At 35.5% G+C, this 22094-nt stretch overlaps 2 protein-coding genes across 2 annotated transcripts in view; one reads left to right on the top strand and one right to left on the bottom strand.

Moving 5' to 3' along the window:
• LOC144452736 (tyrosine 3-monooxygenase-like) overlaps positions 1-4325 on the top strand; it is a 21392-nt gene extending 17067 nt beyond the window's left edge. The window contains exons 10-13 of the mRNA XM_078143884.1: positions 2980-3106; positions 3275-3370; positions 3634-3767; positions 4141-4325. Of these exons, the coding sequence (XP_078000010.1) occupies positions 2980-3106; positions 3275-3370; positions 3634-3767; positions 4141-4297 (514 nt within the window). The 3' untranslated portion in view covers positions 4298-4325. The remainder of the gene's footprint in view (positions 1-2979; positions 3107-3274; positions 3371-3633; positions 3768-4140) is intronic.
• A 7964-nt stretch (positions 4326-12289) lies between these two features.
• Positions 12290-21285, bottom strand: LOC144453079 (uncharacterized). The gene is made up of 4 exons (XM_078144355.1): positions 21051-21285; positions 16596-16754; positions 15083-15170; positions 12290-13037 (listed from the first exon to the last, which is right to left on the bottom strand). Exons 1-4 carry the CDS (start codon positions 21180-21182, stop codon positions 12982-12984), a joined length of 435 nt encoding a protein of 144 aa, XP_078000481.1. The 5' UTR covers positions 21183-21285; the 3' UTR covers positions 12290-12981.
• Between the last annotated feature and the right edge of the window lie 809 nt (positions 21286-22094).

A 22094-nucleotide genomic window follows, 5' to 3' on the forward strand; every position in this document is an offset into this window, starting at 1 on the left:
GTTGAATTAACTTAAAAGCGATACTTTTACATACAGAGCTGACTTGTTTTTCCCAGCTTAAGGTATCATCAATGATTATACCCAACAACTTATCATGTGTAACACACTCCAGTAGATCTCCATTACATAAGACATTAATTGATACATCAATTCTGGCTTTTCTTTGAGAAGTTCCAAGGATCATTGCTTTTGTTTTCTGTGAATTGATACACATGTTATTAAGGTTACACCAGTGCGAGATGTGATGCATGTCTTGATTAAGCTTATTCTCAATTTCTTTCAAATTAGTACTGGCGACCTGTGCAGCTGTGTCATCTGCATACATGTAAAGATCAGATGTATTTGTAAATAAAGGAAGATCATTGATGAAAAGGAGAAAGAATAAGGGGCCTAAGATAGATCCCTGTGGTACACCCACAGAGACTTGACAAGAATTACTAAATGCCCCATTGAATGAAACCATCTGGTTTCTTTCCTCCAAATATGATGTGAAAAACAACATAGTATTTTCTGAGCATCCATAAATTCTAAGTTTTTGTAGTAAGATATTGTGATCAACAAGATCAAAAGCCTTTCTGAAATCAACAAGTAGGACGCCTATGAGATTTCCCTTATCGATTTCTTGGTACCATGAGTTAGTGATATTTGTTAATGCTGATTGACATGAGTGAAACTTGCGAAAGCCTGATTGTTTGTTTGACAATAACTTGAAAGTGCACAAAAAGTTATAGAAGTGAGTGTGAACATGTCTTTCTAAAATTTTGGATAAGACAGGCAATACGGAAATAGGTCTGTAATTTGATACAATATCTCTTGCACCTTTTTTATACAATGGTGTCACTTTTGCAGATTTCCACTGAACAGGAAATGTCCCAGAGGAAATTGCATGATTGAAAATTGCAGTGAGACTATATGTTATTTGAGTTGCACCAATCTTCAAAAAGCGAGGACTAATGCCATCTAGACCTGTTGACTTTTTGCAATCAATACTCCTGAGAAATTTTGTAACTTCGGCTTCTTGGAGCAAAGGGATTGCAAATTTGTTATCGTTTGGGAGATTACATGAAACAAAGTGCTTCAATTTATTAATAATGTCATCATTGTTGTTATCTGTTTGTTTGATATACTCAGAAGCTACATTTGTGAAAAAATTGTTGAACACATTGGCCATTTCTTGTACTTCTGAAATTTCATTACCTTGACTTGTTAAAAAAGTGGGGTTTTTACAATTGGAAGTTGGAATCAATTGCTTAAACAATTTCCAAAAATCCGTGGTACCTTTATTTAACACATTATTGTAAAATTCACGTTTTGCTGTTCTTATTAAGTTTGTGACTTTGTTTCTCCATGTTTTGTATAATTCGAATGACTTGTTTACTTTATATTTATTTCTAATTTTGATTGCTAATTCAATATCATCACTCCACCATTCAGGAATTGTTTGGTGTTTCACACGTTTGGTTTTAAGTGGTGCATGTTTGTTAAGAGCACTGAGGAATAATTGATTCCATGTACTTATCATATCTGTGATGTTATCAGAACTGGAAACATTTGACCACTGGACTTCACCAAGATCTTTACAGAATAAATCCGGGTCAAAATGTTTTGTACATCTATACCTGATAGTATGGTGTTGTTTAGACAGAACTTTGTTCGAGGTTTGTCTGATGATAAAAACTGGATAGTGATCACTAAGACCAATATTAGAAAACCCAGTGTAAATTACCTTGTCAGGTTCAGTTGTCCAAATGTGGTCAATACAGGTGGCAGTATTGTCAGTTATCCTAGTAGGTGAATCAATCATATTAGCAAGTCCTAGAGATTCACAAAGTGAAACCCATTTTTTGCAGTTACTGTTATCAGTTAGAGTGTTAATATTAAAATCACCCATAATAATTATTTCCTTATTTTCACACACTATGCGGTCCATCGTGGATTCGAAGGAGCTAAGCCATGCGGTGGTAGCATCAGGAGGCCGGTACACAGTACCTAAAAGAATTGACCTAGAATTTGTAAAACTGACTTCAACCCACAGATCTTCGATATCATTAGTTTTAAGGTCATTTCTCTCTCTGTATTTCATTGAAGATGACAAGTAAATAGCGACTCCACCTCCAGATCTATTGTTACGATCTCTCCTAACCATAGTATAATCTGGGATATCATAGATTGCATCACTGTGACTGTCATTTAGCCAAGTTTCAGTGATACCATAAATATGCAAATTCGATTCGGCCAAAATACATTTCAATTCATCAAAATGTTTGTTGAGGCTTCTTACATTCCATGTACAGATGGACAATCCTTTAGGCGAATCGCGAGGAATGATGACAGGGCAAGGTGACACATTAGAACCTTGCACAAGTGGTTCTGTCCTGTAAAGGCATGCATCACAGAACCACTTCAGAAGTGTTACATTGTTCTCCTCCACCAGCTGCTCATGAATACAATCTCTGTGCCATGATCTGAGGCAACAGACACAGTAGACTTGTATATCAGCAAAATAAATCGAAGAGTTACAAGATGAACAAACTTCAAAATGAAGTTGTTCCATTTGGTTTTCAAGGCCGTTCTGTAAAACTGGGTTTGAAACATTTCTTACTGGGCCAGGGTTTGTGTCGATATCATTGGAGAGTAGCAGGCAAAGCAATGCCAAGTAGGTAGAAGTTTTGGCTTTGCAAGTTGACCTTCTGCTATACGTCATCCCCACTGTTCCAAGGCCAAAACATCTGACGATGATTTCCTTACCAAACCAGTTTGTATCAAACTTGACAGTTGGCCACACATTCCCTTGGGGCTTTACGGATCTCTCCTCCACATTTTGTCCGATTTGAAAGCAACAGAATAGATTCAGACCACAAAAGTACAGGAGCACCACAAGCAGACCACCTGTAATGGCGGCCATGTTAGTTGTAAGATATAGAAATCTAATATAACAGATGTTTCTAGTTAACTGTCTGCTTTTTTTTTTTTTTACAGTGATTGCTGTCATGAGTTGATGGGACATGTCCCCATTCTAGCTGATCCTGAGTTTGCTCAATTCTCACAGGAGATAGGATTAGCGTCACTAGGGGTATCTGATGAAGATATTACAAAGCTTGCCACTGTAAGTATACAGTGTACTCTGTCTGTCTGTCTGTCTGTCTGTCTGTCTCTTTGGCTGTCTCTACCTGTGTGTAAGTGTATCTGTGTCTGTTTGTCAGCGATTACCTGTTTTCCTGACACTCTTTGGCAATTTCATAATATTGTTTGTGTTTTCTGTTACATTAAATAGTTATATTGGTTCAGTGTTGAATTTGGTCTCTGTAAACAAAATGGAGAGATCAGGGCGTACGGAGCAGGACTCTTGTCAGCATTTGGAGAACTACAGGTGAGGGCGCTAATAAACACATACCAGATGAAAAATAATTCATATTATCTGGCATTGTATCATAATAATGAACTTAAACTAGTTATCAAGAATTTGTTAATATTCTCAGAATACTACTTGAGGGCGCTACTTGTATATAGGGAAAACAACTCTGATGCTATTTGAAATAAAAGTAGTTGAATGTCATTGATATGAAGTTTGCAACTTGAACTTAAACGATAACGTACACCTACGTATGAACTATAAACATTTTTTCTATACAGTATGCCCTATCAGACAAGCCAGAACACAGACCTTTTGAACCGAGTACTACAGCATTGCAGCAATATCAGGATGATTCCTACCAACCGGTGTACTTTGTAGCTGAAAGTTTTGAGGACGCCAAACAGAGAGTGAGGTAAGTCCCGAGAAGACTGTTTCCTAAGTAAATATTTCAAACGTGATGGACACTTTAACAGAGAGAGAGAGAGAGAGAGAGAGAGAGAGAGAGAGAGAGAGAGAGAGAGAGAGAGAGAGAGAGAGAGAGAGAGAGAGAGAGAGAGAGAGAGAGAGAGAGAGAGAGAGAGAGAGAGAGAGAGAGAGAGAGAGAGAGAGAGAGAGAGAGAGGGGAGGGAGGGAGGGAGGGAGGGAGGTAGAGAGAGGTAGAGAGAGAAGAGAGAGACAGAGACAGAGAGACAGAGACAGAGACAGAGACAGAGAGAGACAGAGGGAGAGCGAGAGAGAGAGGGAGAGAGAGAGAGCGTCATACATTTTTTTTGTTTCTTCAACAGACATTTTGCATCTAAGCTTGAAAGGCCCTTCGAAGTGTGCTACAATCCTTACAACCAGACGATCGAGTTGTTGGACAGTAAAGAAAAGATCCAAGAGAAGATGAGTAACGTCAAAGCCGAAATGAACACACTGTGTATGGCATTGATGAAATTGTAACAAGCCACGCTTCTTTTCTGAGATGGTCGTTGAGGTCGCGCTGCACTTTACCTGTTATAATAATATTCGAGCGCCACGTTTGTCGTTTACTGACCATAGTATTGCCGAAGTGTATCCTTGCCAATTACACTACTGTAATAGTCGGGTGTATAAAAGACGGCAGAAGGAAGTGTATACGTAGGAAAGTCGACCACCTTTGTTTTATAATGAAGTATTTTGCTCTTGCCGATTTGTATGAATACAATAGAGAATGCCATTGTATGCACACGTACCTAATACGTTCACACAAGAATGGCTTTTGTGTTGTCATGGCAACTTAACATGACACTTGAGATGATATATATCGGATTATGTTTATTGGGTTAATGTCTTACAGCATTTCTCCTCGTACTGAATCGGATCACAGTATATTTATTTGAAAGACTGAAAACGTACATTTATGATCCGTGGTTATTTCCTAATGTTTGAAATCAGCATATAGGCTATAAGCCCTGTATATTGTCATATATTAACATGTTTGTACAGCTATTGCAATACACTCATAATTTCAAGTGAAAATGAAGTTCAAGGTTAAATACAGCCTACGAAAAAATATACCAGTGATAAATGTAAGATTTTAAAAGGATTTTAATAGATTAATATTTATAAAGGCAACTTCACTAATTGCAGTTAACGCCGAACCAAACAATCCCCTCAAAATCCATATTTGGTTTTAATTTAATAGCACGTGGTTTAGCAAAAGTTCAGATAATTTTTCAAAGATTGTTGGCGTGTATTTTTATATTTTCATTGTACGAAATGTCCAGATTACAAAATATATACTGTGAGCAAATACAGAAATAGCATAGTAAAATTATTAGTATTTTTTCCAAAAGAGTGCTGTAAACTTGGAAGACCCATTCATCAAAATACTTAAGACATTAAAATGTCTTCAAGTTACCCGAACATGTTGCCTGTGTTTTTGTCAAACACATGCCTTTGGATAGTATTTCAGAGGGATTTATATAAAGTTAAATATTTATTTTAATCTTAAGTTTACTTGTCCAATTAGTTCATCATCCGGTTTAAGCATTGATCGATTAATCTACCGACAGACATATTGATGACATAGGAAATAGACAATATATTAGACAGGTGGTATTTGGTAACATGGTAAATAGACAATAGGCAGAATAGATGTCAGTTATGTGATATTTCGAATGTAGTATTGATGAATTGTAAAGCGTTATCTACTGTTACCTTCAAACAAGTAGTATTTGAGAGAACAAAGACAAAGGTGATACCCAACGTGGGAGTAACATGAAACATAAATGATCATGCCAAACTACCATGGCTGTCTCATGCCGAGATCTTTCGAACATTAAAAAATAAATAATATTATACGCAATGCAAAATATAAAGATATTTACTTGAATGTCAATTAACAGAAATGATAGCCTCAAGGTCTGCGTATCAATCGTAGATTAAATACTCTAAAATTTCACCAACAGGATTCAATTTCATTTTCATGGTGGTGGATATTGTCGTCAGAAAGCAATAACAAATCGTGCCATTGCTGAGGTATTGAATATGTCACAAAGTTGTGACACTCAGGTTTAGTAAAGTTTATTTGCCCGGGGTCAACGACATTAGGTTGACCGGTCAGAGTTGTTGACAAGATGTGGAAATCAAAAGCATGTCTGTTTGCATATAGTAAATTAGCATAATGTGATTCGACAGATGGCTGGAAAGTGGATAAACAATTTAATTGAATTTGGATATACTATGAATGACACCTGGTGGCAATTCTAATGATCCAATCGTGTATCTACTTTCCTGCCATTTGTTGAAACATATTATACTAATTTACTACTTAACTAATATTATATGAGAGCAAACATGCTTTTGATTTCTGTATCTCAACATTGAACTCTGACCGGTCAACCTAATGTCGATGACCCCGGGGCAATAAACTTCACTAAACCTGTCACCATTTTGTCACAGACTAGATTCAAAAAATTCCAACAAGGCCTAATAAAAAAATATGTGGTTCCGAATACGCTCAATTTTAGAATAGGTGAAGTAGGTAGATTTTTTATTTTATTTTATTTTATTGTATATTTGTTTTCACCTGTGAGTGTCTAGTTCAGGTTTTCCATTGTTTTCCAAATGGTGTTATACTGTCTTTTTAAGTTGATGTCAGTTTCCGCATCCACTATTTGTCGTAAGACTTCACACAATTTTTGCGCGATTTTATTTTTTCTCTCTCGAATACATAAAAAAAGATTTAGGGTCGGCAGTGAAAGACTAGGTGGGGTCGAGTAAACTGAACCAAACAATATTTTTATTAGATTGCGAGATGTCAAAATACAACCAGAATCATGAAACCTGAAACAAAACGTCATCTGGACAAAAATGTTACTAACACTATCATCGAAATCATTAAAAATCTTACGAACACATGTTTGTTGAGCCAGATTGTAAGATGTAGCACTGTTTGTAAGCTTGTTGAACCAGACGATAAAATGTAGCACTGTTGGTAGGATTTTTGTTCGGCCAGACGATAAAATGTAGCACTGTTGGCAGGATTTTTATTGTACCAGACGATAAAATGTAGAATTGTTAGCAAGACGTTAATTTTGGGCGCCAGACGACTTTTTGTTCAGGTTTCGTGATTTTAATTGTAATATTATTTTTTTTATATTTTCGCCTTGAAAGCTGAATTTACTAATTACAGTTTCGAAGAATTGACTACTTTCATCTCTACGTTTCACAAACTATAATAGCGGTTGTTTTCAGTGCACGAAGACTCTTTATAAATGTAAGACAGTGTACGTGTGTAGAAAATAGGTTAAATATTCAACAAATTGCGTAGGGAATACCTTGTTGATTACGGACATGAAGTTATCGTCTTGTAATTGAGGTCTTTCTTTTGAAATTTTCAGAAAAGTAAACATAAAAAGAGAAAATTTATGAGAATAATCCTGTGCCACCATTAGTAGAGTTTATAGAATGTAATTTTTACATTCATTCACAGGCATAACAATCATTTACACAATAGCCTTGAAGTGTATACTCTAGGATGTTTAATGATTCATAAACATACGTTGTTGTGAAAGTGTGGTACAAAAATACGACGACGGCCATTAGCCACTACAAACTCATTTGTTGTCATTATGATATGTGTGTGATTTTCTTGTATTTTAACAGCTGTTCAATAGAGGTATTTATTAACAAACACGACAACCTGAATGTTCATATTTCCGGACTAACTCATTGCCTAGCTTTGTAAACATTAACAATTTCACATGCAGTGAACAGGCCAATATATATATATTGTACAAATGTAGGCATTCATTAATTGGTATGTTTGCTTACTATGAAAATAGATATGCATTGACATGCCAAGATTAGCGTTGTTGAGAAATGTTGGCTGTTGTGTATATTTTCTGATGTGTTTTATATAAATGTATTACTCACTCTTTACAAAATTATTGTTTTATGTTACATTGATGGTGGACTAGACCATTGTATCTGGTAGGGGGTTAAAGGTTGCAATCAAGCAAACGCAGTTATGACCTAATCTTGCTGTTAGACCCTCGGGCTATTCTGCTGACTGTATTTGAAAGCGGTCGAAGGTGGCTAGTGAAGGCGATAGATACCGCTCCACCCTCATATCTATCAGAAGAAAGGCCGAGGTCTAGCAGCTAGACTAGTCATGACCAAGCGTTGTTACGCAGTTGTTTTTATGCTTATTTCAAGCGTATAAAGCTTCAAAATTAGAAACTGCGGATACAATGTTCGTGCTGTTAAAAATGTTGTTCACCCGTCAAATTTTAATCATTTCTGCGGATAGTACTCTTGTATTAATTACTGCTATCAACTTAAATATGATTTAGGGTGATAAATAGTACCTTGATAGATTACTGAATTTTCAAATTTTGTAAAGAAGCTCTACTGCTCATGACATGTGTTCAGTCGAGATTTCCTGCAAAGGTTTATGGGAAGTATCCTACTCTTTTTGTCTTGACATCTTTGAATTTTTTCAAAAAAAGACAAGTAAGCCTGGCTCGTCTTCCTGATGTATATCCTATGCTGGAGCTGTAAACTTTGACCCCTGACCCCTGACATGTTACAGCCCATGGAAAGTAGTGTTCACCAGCCCTGTTTGAGACAGCCATGCAGAAACCAATACTACATCTCAAAGATAGTAAGATCACTATTTCTTGCTTTTTCTTGTCTAAATTGAATAAACTAATTAATAAGTACTGCAACTACACACACTCGGAGACGTGGACGCCAATGTTTTGATATCTCCATTAGATGTCTGCGTGGTGGTACATTAATTCATTTCAATCAGACAAAATGCCGCAAAAAGTTCTGTTCATGCAATCATGCTATTTTATAAATTGTAACATTTGTAGTTTTTGCACGGTTGTAGTCAGAAGACTAATTTGTAAAGGGATGTGAAACTGAGAAGTTCATACAAGTTATTAGAACAAAACAAGACAAGACCACTTATTGTTATAAGAACACGTCATAAATAATATATTGTACACCTATACACAATCTTATATTTGGTTTTGCTAGATTTATTTGCTTATATTTATTTGCTATACTAATTGTTAGTTTTTACACTATATGTTCCATTACCTGAATAGCTTTCACCATCTAACATGTTATATTTTGAAGTGCATGGACACAGGACAATACCTCGTTCTACGTTTCATTCCTCTCAAAGGCACTGTTTGTTATGAATAATTAATGAATCATATCTTACCCGAACTATAGATACTAATTTTACAGCAGATTTTTATCTTATCAGCACAGATGTATCAATATTGCATTTATTTTAACGATTTTGAAGCGATATCAGAATTGTTGTTGTAAATATATGCTTAATTATGACAATACGTCATTTCATATGACGTCATTGCAATTATATGTGACATCTTAGTACCTATATGCAACGTTTTATCGTTGAATGTGACGTCATTGTAATTAAATTAATGCTATACATGACGTCATTGTAATAGAAAGTGACGACATTAATTCAACGTGACGTCATTGTAATTATTGGTGATGTCATTGTAGCTAAATGCGACGTCACTGTACATAAATGTATGACGTTATTATAATGGAATGCCAATTCACAATGTGTGTGGACTAGTGAAACTATCTTATATGTTTCAATATCATTTAATGCTTTAAGTTCTAAAAAACACATTTCTGAAATGTGAAAGGTAAATTTAAAAGTATATTTATACGTGTTATGTACATTTTTCACCACGGAGTGTGAAACAAGAAGTTTTGCAGCAAACTGTTATAAATTTATATAATTCGATGCAGCAAATCGAACGGTATTGGTACTGTGGTAAACTCATTATATACTTTGATGAGCGTAAGACCTTGAAACTGGTCCTTGTGTTTATTCTATAACACATCCACATATCTAAGGGTGGTGTAACACATGAATATGTACTATTTGTATAATATATTGCGGCAGTCGGGTGAGAATTATTGTAGTAAATGTAATAACTGCATTTTAATGGTTGAGGATTGTTGTATATGTTCATATGAATGTACAACTTCCTCCAGACCAGTGCGTTGAAAAGGGTTTGTAGCTAAAATATATGTAAATAAAGTTGAATGTTGTTTATGGTATATAACTTCTTACAGTAATGTTCAGTTATTGAGTATGCGCACATGAACGATGAGTTCTTCTTTTTTACACAGCGTTCCACGGAAATGAGAGAGAGAGAGAGAGAGAGAGAGAGAGAGAGAGAGAGAGAGAGAGAGAGAGAGAGAGAGAGAGAGAGAGAGAGAGAGAGAGAGAGAGAGAGAGAGAGAGAGAGAGAGAGAGAGAGAGAGAGAGAGAGAGAGGGGATGAAGGTGGGGGATGAAGGGGAGAGGGCAGGAGACAGGGGCAGCGGGTGACAGACAGACAAACAGAGGGAGGGAGGGGGGAAAGAAGTGCGGAGACGGACAGAAGGCTGAGACTGAAAGCGGGAGCGAGGGACAGACAGACAGACGGTTAAAGGATCTAGAGACAATGAACACTTCGTTTACCACAGCTAGCCAAAATGATGTACACGTGTGTAAGTCGATGTAAACCATTCAAGTTGTCAGCCAACCTGTCTGATTGTTCGTTTGTCGTTATAATTCTACAGTCGTCAACCTCCTAAGTTCACGGTGCCTCATGCATGCTTATACTGCATGTCTCTTGCTTAGAATTTAGTACTGATTAAACTAAGTAATATTGCCATACAATAACTGCTTGTTGTCTGCACACACTTATCCTTCATACACCAGAAAAATATGACGAAGGCGTTAGTCAAATGCTGGCTAATGTTTAACGACCTACGAAACGTGTTTATTATATCTCAGACCATTAGCAGTCTGAGATTATATACATGTGCACTTAAAACGTGGAGTTTGACTGCCATACTAGATTGTAAAATGGCCTTGCCCTCCACTGTCTATGATTTGCATGTATGTGAGAGGTGGGTATTTCCCTTCCAAATTAAACTGACCTATCAATGTCGATTCTCAAGCTTAAGAACGACGAGACATCAGAAATTCAGTATGTATTCTGATTAAGAGAATATGTTGTACCTTCGGCAAGTTGATCTTGGTGATGTCCTCTGAACAGACCCTTAGGGAAACTTCATATGCTTAACTTGCCAAACCTAATATTAGATTATTATTTCACGTAGCAACTTCTCAATCACTTTGACATTTCCATAGACCAGAAAACGTTTGACTGATTCTGTCTGATGACGTCGAATCATTAATATTCGCCTGGTGACGCTATGTGATTACGTCATCTCACAGTGGGTAGATTTAAAACAGCGCCCGTTGTCTGACCGACGCTCCATTAACCTATTGAATTCGCTTTCTGAAGCGTGTTTTAAAAGAGCATAGTCAGCAGCATATAATATCAAACATAAGGTGAAAATAATCGCAATTCTGAACGCTTTGACTCATAATTTGAGAACAGAAGAACCGATGATGTTGACGTGCCAAATCGTCATTACGTAAGAATGAACGACCATGGTATAGAGCCCATATATTTATTTGAACGTGTTCAACTTGGCTTGTGTGATGTATTTGTGCACTCATTTATGTATTCCAAAAATGATTTAATCCCCAGGATTTATCGCAACCATGACAAAACACCTCTTCATGAACTCAAGACACATTCAAAGGTGAAGAATGCTTTCATAGTTTCTTGCTTTAGATCATTGAAGATTGCCTGGCGATATAAAGAGTCGGAATCACCTTGCAAGGAGATGTGAATTTGTTGTTACTCAGAACCAGATATTGACTGAGTCTACGTTTTTACAGACCATGTTTCCCTTCTTACTAGTAGTATTGCATAGTTTCCTCTTTGTAGGTTAAACAGTTTCTGACGACAGACTTTTCATTAAAAATGTGTACACACGTACCAGTGTTCTAAAATGTTTACGAATAAATACCGTACTGGAAAGGAGTTCAAAGACATACACTTGACCAAAGACATGTGGGGTATGACATTTGACTTGAAATACAAAGTGTTTGTTTTTAGTTTGACATGAATTGGTCACAATACTTATACCTCGTTGACGTTGTCAACAAGCCTCGCTGTCATTGCTGTACATGCCAAAAGATGGGGCGAGATGTACAGATCTAGTCACATCCATCATTCGACGACGTCTATCAGACGAGGTTGTTAGGATATTTAACTGATGTGTTCTATCGAACGGACTTTGTTTTCCCTAAAAATAGCAGCGAGTAAAAAGCCAAGGGGAAAATTTAATGTGAAAGGTATGGTTTCTGATTCTTAACTTCAGCTTACTTGTTCACAACATTTTCATTGCATGTTAATTATGTGTTAATTATGGTAAGTATATGTTAATTATATGCACATTTGTGATATCCCCAGTAAGGAAGTGTAGTATTTCATCAAGCGGCGGAAATAAAACATTTGTAGTTCTTGAAAAATGAGAAGTCTTTTGTTTTTATTCACTTGAAAGGTGTTTTTGAAGAAAAAACTTGATACGAAAGAAAGAATCAAATTTCGGTGGAAGTGAGTAATCTTTTAAGCTCAGGGCTACACTAGCTGCAACTGAAACATTTTATGAAATTGTTTTGTAATATAGATATAATGACTTGATCGTAATGTCGTACATCCTGAACGATATTGAATCAGCTGTGAGTAAACATCATATTTGCGTAGCGGTACACAATATGGTAAAATATATCTAATCAAATTGATTTTTGGGTCCGCACCCTAATGTTAGTACCCTAATGTATCACAATTGCAACATATTACGGTACTACTTATAGATAAAATTGACCTCTAATTTCCAGTGAATCTATTGGTTGTCTGATCGAAAAAATAATATGTTATGTACAGCTAGTGTAGGCTTAAAAACAAACTCGATAAGTTGTACAGTTCCATGCATTGAGAAGGACATTGGATTTAATTACATGTGAAACAATGATATACAAATAAATACAAAAATTGTGAAAGAAAAAACTTGAATATATCTAAGTTAAGTGACTAATGTAGTAAATAAATAAAACAGTATTAGTAATATCCACTAGCATTGGTTCAATGTGACCACGTGACCCTCTATTATGTTGAACGTTCTCGAACGCCGTGAAGCAACCCATTCCGCATGCGTCTGGCTTTGACATCGAAATGGACGCGTCAGCCATTTTTAGCATTCGACTGAATGCACACCGGATTGCCACTGAACCTCACAGGGACTTTTAGCTGTACAAGAGAAAGAAATAAAAACATGTGTGAATTAATAAAAACCAAAAAACGAAAAGTCAGTGCTTTGTTTAAAAAATAAAATAAAATAAAATAGAATAAAATAGAATAAAATAAAATAGAATAAAATAAAGTAAAATGAAATGAAATGAAATAAAATAAAAGGAAATAAGTAAGATGAAATAAAAAATATATGAATGAATAATGGTGAATAGATAGACAGACAGACAGACAGACAGACAGACAGACAGACAGATAGACTGACTGACACTGACTGGCTGACTGGCTGACTGGCTGACTGGCTGACTGACAGACTAAGTAGGGAAGGGAACGTCCCCTTTTATTAGAAATCTGAAGTCCTTATAAAGCTTTATGATATAATAAACTCCTATTCACTATACGTGTGAATGACAAGTCGTATAAAGTATGGTACAGTCAGTGGACTAACAAGATATAATCAATGTGATCAAACAAGAAGAATAAGACTCTAACGTTAGCCAATGTTCTACAGTTCAACCTTTTATTCTACAAGTAACCAGATACGAAGAAATAAAATCAATACAAGAAAGTACGGTCTTCTATTAAAGTTAGAACGTGCCGCCGTTAACCCCGTTGATGACCTATTTTCCTTCAAATCAGAATTCTTAATATCTCCCCAAATTTGCGATATCAATCATGTTCCTGTTCTTTTCTAATTCATGCACGAAATTTGGAGGTTCACAGGCATTTTGTTAAAACAATATTTGTCGGCCATATTGGATTCTAAAATGGTTCAATTTTGACTATTTAAATATATGTACTGTGACCACTCATCTTTTTCTTGATTAGAACTGAGAGTTGTTTTGAGTTAAAAAATATATTTATATTTTGCGAGGTAAATACGACGCGTAAAGGAGCGCCCTTTATGGCATTCAGCTTGCTTTCAACGACTGATTCTACATTTAAAATCAAGAAACCAGAAAATAATTCTTCTGTTTCGACAAAACTCTCACTACACCTTAACGTCTGGTTCGACTTACCAAAATTACTACATTTAATTATCATATTTATCATATCATATTATAATTAACAACAATCTTACAACACTTCTACATTTTACCGTCTGGCTAAAATAAATCTTACTAACAGTGTTACATTTTATTGTCCGGTTCGACAAAAATCTTACTAACAGTGCTACATTTTATCGTCTGGCTCAACAAAAATCTTACCAACAGTGCTACATTTTATCGTCTGGCTCGATTTTTGTTGAACGAGACGATAAAATGTAACAATGTAAGTAAGGTTTTTGTTGACTCGGACGACGTTTTGTTTGAGGTTTCGAAAATTCAATTGTAACATTGAAGTGATAGGCCCACAGAAATATGTTTGGAAAATGTACAGACTGGTATGGTGCAGAACATTGGATATGTTGCATGTATGTTCCCAATGACTTTCAAATCATCAGTAATGTGGATTGTCTAAAGGTAACAAACCAACGATACTCATTACATACTCGTAGTCCGACTCGACCAGTTACAAGACAACTAATTTTCATCTCAATGTCCTTCAATGGCAATGATTGATACTGGAGTGCTAGCACACAATAACAATAAGAAAGCTAAAGCTTAAACATATGTTCGGAGTTTAATTTGCTTTCTATTTGCAGGGAAATATGATTGAAGTTTCCAGCTGTTTTTCTCAGATTGCTTTTACCACCTACCCTTAAATTTTATTAAACTGTGCTCAGAAAACGATCACAAATATTAACTTTAGAATTCTATTATAACATAGAAGCCAAGGAAAGACAATGTCAATTTGAGGGTATCAACGTGGTGTTTTTCTTATCGTGTCTTCTTTTGATGTTTGTCCGAAAACGGCGCAATATTTTGAATCAGGCTTTTATATTATATCCTATTCATCAAAACAATCGGGAACAACAAAGTGCAGGGTTAGCTACAAGATCAAATAATTTTTCGATTTTTGTTTTCCGCTGATATTTTTTAGTCGGTTCTTGTTCTTGATTTGTTACGAATCAATTATTTGTGAGTACTACACTTTTACAATACCTTGTTTTGTCTTTCGTAACAACACCTCAACATCTTCGAAATCGTCCAATATATCGACAAGTTGCTGAATATTTTTGTACAATCGTTCCTTGCAAGAGAGAGAGAGAGAAAAATGAAAATATGATAGAAACCTAAAGTGGCACAATCTAAGCTTTTTATTCAAGTGAAAAAACTTACATAATAATCTTGATAAATTTTTTTAAAAAAATGAGTTCAATGCGCATGCGTTCTATGATATTACAATTGTCTTCTGGTATTATTGAAACAACTGATTGCATAGTAGGGATTTCTTGAACCTTTTTGATACGTATAACAAATTACGTCATCGGATCATTTATAAATTCTCAATACCAGGTTTGAGTTCACTTAATTGCAAATGGTCGATAAGTGTACTCCAGTAAGTACAACACTGCGAGTACCTTATAAGTATCAAGAAATTGACAAAAGTACACAACACAATGCCACATAAAACAAAAACAAACTAATAAATAAACGAGTAAATAAATAAACAAACGAACAAGCTATAACACAGTACATAAGGAGTTCAAAGTCAATATAAAATTTTCAGCCGGTGTTCTTGAAGACAGGAAAGTGAACATTTTATCACAGGTAACAACATGATGAATTAAAATATTTTGACTGTCCAAAAGACGTCAAATGATTCTAAACACCTGCTTTCTTCTCAAAACGGACAAGGAATTAACTACATATCACGCTCTCTAATTCTATTTAATTTGAATAAAAAAAGGCGAATTCATTAGCAGTCTATGTAAAAATATTAATTTAGAAAGGGCGTTCAACTCGTCGCACTATTTTCTCGAATAATTCATTCCCGTGTTTATGATAAATTGGTGCTGAGTATAATCTAACATAGTCGTTTTGTTCATATTTTCATATATTTTCTCGGACAACGTTCAAATGATTTTGATAATGTAATGAAGTTTGTCTACAATTTCATGCCGCTCTTCCGTAAAGTCACAGATTGCTGCGTTTAAAACACATAACCAAGCGCAAACAGTTTCACAGATCAAAGCGCTTTACCCTGGCCCTGACCTATAACGATTACAGCCTCTGGAAGCACCTAACATTAAAACATTAACAATGCAAACCTCTATCCTACCCGGTCCTCAATTATCTTGCCCAAGAACTTGAGCAAGTCCGTCAGAAACAAACGGGTAGTTGCGAGCTCAAGCTATCGTCTTATTACATATAACAAGCCTGAAGAATTTACACCAAATGACCCTATTTTTAAAAGTCTCCCCAATGATTCACAAGCTGACATCAGACCAGCTGTAATCACAAGAGGAAAAAAACTACTAGCTTCTCTTGAATTTTGTACTTGTGAAGTAATTATCGATACAAAATCGTTGATCGTGGACAGTAGATTGACTGAGTGGGCGCAAAAATAAACGTTTAGAGGCATAAAATACAATATTAAAACGATTTTAACATCAAGGGAATCGGGAAACGATAAAGAGATATTGAACTATCGAACTTCAGGATGTTTGCTTACTTGTAAGGCACTTAAAAGATCTCCAATATCTCTGTCGTCTGATTCACTGCGCTTGCGTCCTGACCCTGACCCTCCACCCATACCTGGTATTACCCATTTGTACCTCTTAGATTCTTGAGGTTTCTTATCAGCTTCTATTTTTAGGTTCTTAACCCAATTCTGAAAAGAAATGAGAGATAGAAAATGGATGAATTGGACATTTTGCAACAATAACAATGGAATCAATATTGATTGATGCAGACGTATTGATATTTATTTCTTGTACAGATGCAGGGGAGGTGGAGGCGACACACCGCTATATGGGGACACACAGTCTGTTCAAACATATATGAACACATAGATATATCAGTAAAGTTTATTGGACATTTATAGATACGAGTAATTGACGGATAGATATCCACTAACAGACTCGAATTGCAAACTTATCATATACAGGTAGACAGGCAGATATATAGATGGATGTATCATTGGACGGATGGACGGTTTACATGAATGGATGGATATATATATATATATATATATATATATATATATATATATATATATATATCCATTCAATCATACTATCTATATACATACTGACGGATGGATGGACAGACACACAGACAGAAACACACACACACACACACACACACACACACACACAAATAAACACCCTGGCATTGCCAGGCAATGACAAAAAAATTACAAGAATGACGATGCGGACAATAAAAACATAATGGTAACGATGATATCAGGAGAGTAAGGTAAGCTGGTGTGAGACATATGTTTAAATGGCTATAATGTGTCAGTGTGACCTAGGGTCAACAGTTGGTTAAATCATTATCAATTAAAAGATGTCCTTTATCTCAGTCTGACATGCCGACAGTGATGATGATCAAAGTAGTGATAAAGATCATGAATTTGTATGGATATGACGTCAGACAATCAAACACTTCCGCTGTTTAAGTGTCTTGGAAACGGATCAAAACATCAAAAACGTGTTATTCGATCTATCATTGATAGCAATCGTAAGTTCAGACTGTACATTTGGTCAATTAATGAATATTCAGTGAGTATGCACAGTGTTCTTAAGTCGGTATTCGTTAGTCATGTATGTTTGTATCCGGTCACATTACAAAGTTTGTACCCCAAACATCTCTGTGAAAGTGCATGAAATTGCTTTAAGCAAAGTAAACATGATATTTTCTTTGTATATTTTGCTCATCAGCTTCGTCGTTATTTAGCACTTTGGTTTCTTGTCTACTGCACCGAATTCACCACTGTTGATACGTTATCCAATTGTGCAATACTATCACAGACTATTGTATGCGACTTATTAAATGCTTCATATATACTGCACTTTCGATATTTCATATAAAAAATAGTTGAAATTTGCAAAATATAGAAAAAGTGTACTGTGAGTGTTATTGTGTATCACAAATATGTGCAAATTTTGTCTTGTATGTATGTATGTATGTATGTAAGTATGTATGTATGTAAGTATGTATGTATGTATGTATGTATGTATGTATGTATGTCTGTCTGTCTGTCTGTCTGTCTGTCTGCCTGCCTCTCTCTCTCTCTCTCTCTCTCTCTCTCTCTCTCTCTCTCTCTCTCTCTCTCTCTCTCTCTCTCTCTCTCTCTCTCTCTCTCTCTCTCTCTCTCTCTCTCTCATCCCTTTGTGTCAATGTACCTCTATTTGCCTATCAATAGTGCTGTCCCGGCCAAGTTACTGTTATCTTTCAGTTTCCATATGTGAAGTTTTCATTTTGCACGTTCCACGATTGCATCAGCTTTTCAAAGATTGCAGATAAAACACATCAGATAAATATAATAAAACGTAGGATTTATCAAAGTAGACATAACTAGACCGACAAAATGTTTTGATGTATTAATTGAAGTTGCTGTTCTGTGTTAAGTTTTATAGTCAACACAGATAAAATCATACTTAATCCTGGCGGTTGTGTTATAACAATTTTGTAAAATTGATTTCTGTAAAATAACTTATGCCATACTATTGAAACTCAAGATTTGGGTTTCATCTGGGAATTATAATATCAGTTGGGAATTGGCGTAGGCAACTTTTACTGATACACCTCGTGCACAGTGGGAATAACCTTCCTTGAGATTTGGAATGAAACTGCAAAAAAGTGTTATCTTTCTAATGTTCTAAATGGGTTTAATTTCCCTGGCATTACGTTTGGATAATACAGATGAAGCTGTTACAATTGTGGTCGTCTATCATTGAGAAGGAAAACGTATGTGCGTAGTTTCTACTCGTCTTCGTTTCAAGTTTAATTGTCCTTAACGTTCTATCATTGAACATCACTGAGGCGATACAAATACGTACTTCCCTAGGCTACCATTACAGTAATGTGCTGAAGTGATCAACTTTAGCAACTTCGCTGAGCTTGTTGTCTGCACCGTGAGAGCTTTACCCGTGCTACGATTCATCATCATCATCATCATCATCATCATCATCATCATCATCATCATCATCATCATCATCATCATCATCGTCATCTACATCGTCATCATCATCGTCATCACCATGATCATCGTCATCATCATCGTCATCGCAACTACGTGCATTTATAATTTATTCATACTTGTAGAAATGCGCTATTTAATACATACACCAGACAAAATTTGCAGTTTGTATTTCAATTAGATATCTAAAAATAAGTAATATTTTACGGTGTACGTACCTATAAAAGATATGCTGTTACTTAAGGAGAAAGCATACTGTTTATGTGAACTAAATTTGTGATCTCGTCTCTACTATGGATAGATCATGCTATTTTCATATTGTTTAAGACTAACAAAATAATATTCTAAAATACAAGGCCCGCACCATTAATTGAGATTACTGTAAGACCGGTCAAACTCTTGTGACTGTGGTGCGAAAGTAGCCAAAGATTGAAACTAATCTTTTCCTTATTCACTATGTGTTAAGTGATCCGATTTCAATTTAATCCAATAATCTTTGGATAAATTCTCCTTTATAATCTTAAAACCTAAAGCCAGATGAAAAACAGAGCTGCATCTCCTCACTTTGTATTAAATGTCGCACTGGTTGTTGAAAGACTTGGGGGAGGGAGGGAGAGAGAGAGAGAGAGAGAGAGAGAGAGAGAGAGAGAGAGAGAGAGAGAGAGAGAGAGAGAGAGAGAGAGAGAGAGAGAGAGAGAGAGAGAGAGAGAGAGAGAGAGAGAGAGAGAGAGAGAGAGAGAGGGGAGGCAGGCAGACAGTCAGTCAGACAGACAGACAGTCAGACAGACAGACAGACAGACAGACAGACAGACAGACAGAGACAGAGAGACAGCGAGAAAGAGACAGCGAGATAGAGATCATATTAAAAACTTCGGTATGCATAAAATGGAAAAAGGGAAATACGCCGACATAAATGTAGAGTAAACATATGTTTGCTGTCGACACTAAATAGTTTCAATTCCTAGCATTCCAGACAAAAATGATATAAAATGATACTTATTTTGCTGGTGGACAAACAAGATAATATATATGCATTCCTCGTTGTAAGCTTTTTGTACGTACAAAACTCAAAAAACATTACATGTTTTTTGAATTATTTTGTAACATAACAATCAGGAACATAACATATATGTTGTTTCAATATTATTGTAAGTGATACGACTTATTAAGACGAATAACCTTTCGTTGTTTTCAAAGATTTTGTTCCTGTTATTACTAACAATTACTGAATCGTTTAAGATAACATTCCATTAATTAGTAAGTTAGCGTAGTATCATATCTTATTCAACAGACATGAAATTGGTTTGTTACTCATGTAAAAATAATGAAAGATTTCTTCTCTCAGAATTTCTACCCCGAACGCAACGTAGAAATCCGATACCATTTGAAGTTTTACACAAATCGATACGACATATCCATTTTCATATGCAATATTAATTTTGATTATTGCAAAGTATCAATAAGAATAACAATATACGTAGATATGTATTACTACTACTTTATATATTAAATATTCATAATATTAGAATATTATATTAAGTACTAATACCCTTTTACGTTCAATCTGTCAAGCTCTTAACGGATTAGGACTAAATTCTAGGTTTGAAAACGGGTAGTTTGGCGGTTTTATTAAATGTTGGACCCACACAAGATGATCTCAAGTAATCTTTATTAAGATAACACTAATGGGATGATTAGGGATTGAAACATACCCCTTTAAAAATTGCTATATACATCGTTTTGCTCTGTGTAGTATTTGAGGTGATGGAGGGATAACTTAAGTTTTTTTTTCAGAGTGAAATGATCTAACTACGAAGGTAAGACAATTCCAAAACATAAATTGACAAACAGTGAAGGAACAAGACTGGCATAGCTTAAAGACTTAATTTTTAACATAAAACTAACTAAAACATCAGAACTCACACGAAGACATCAGAAAGTTTACATGTCACTAAAAACTTCCAGTAAAAAATATGCACCAACCTGAAGGACCTGAGAGCGTCCTTTGTTAGTGTCGTCCTCTGCCCTTGCAGTATCTACCAGCAAAATCGTTAAAGCCACCGCGAAACAAAACCAGGATAAACTTAGCCGTACGTTCATCATCCTCCGAGCCATAAAGTGAAACTGACGTTCTTTCTGACTTAGTTATTTCGTGTAAGAACTAATGATGACTTGCAGATTAACTCGAAATATTGCCGTAAATGAAAATGTCGAAGGAGAGTTTCTTCTTTATGCTCTCCTGAAGAAAAATATCGAAAATATATAGACGTAGAGTATGCAATAGAAAGAGACTTTATCGACGCTGTAACGTGATTGGCTGGATGCATAATGAATATTTAATGAGGTATTGAGTTTGAAGGTATTTCAATAGCGGTCGACAGAGAAATAATTAAAAGGATATTCTATACGTAGAAATCGATTTAGAGTTATGATTTTACCTCTAAATATAGTCACAATCTTTACTTCTTAGGATTTATTTATAACGCGTTATATTTCGACTATATTGAATTTAAGCACTTGAAGGGGTGAGACATCTTGTCAAGAACGTGCATAGTGTACCGTTCGTGACGTCAGCATTGCTACTTTTGTGCTTTGGAAAGAATGGACCATGAAATACGGATCCTAATACCGGAAACTAGTTTTTTAATAAGCCGTTAATGTCAAATTTGCTGCTATTTCCTAAAGACTGAAAGGTTATGAATAGCAGATCTCAGAAGCGACGTATGGATTCACCCCTAGAACTATCATAATAAATCTGCTAGATACGACATCGCTATTACTAAATAAACTGTACAAAAAACCCACCTTCTGTAAACTTGCACTTAAATTTTGTTACTTATTAATATCGAAAACTATGTATGTATGTATGTATGTATGTATGTATGTACGTACGTACGTACGTACGTACGTACGGATGTATGTACGTACGTACGTACGTATGTACGTACGTACGTACGTACGTACGTATGTATGTATGTACGTACGTACGTACTTATGTATGTATGTATGTATGTATGTATGTATGCA

This window comes from Glandiceps talaboti, chromosome 23, assembly GCF_964340395.1.
Source record: "Glandiceps talaboti chromosome 23, keGlaTala1.1, whole genome shotgun sequence".
Lineage (NCBI taxonomy): Eukaryota > Metazoa > Hemichordata > Enteropneusta > Spengelidae > Glandiceps > Glandiceps talaboti.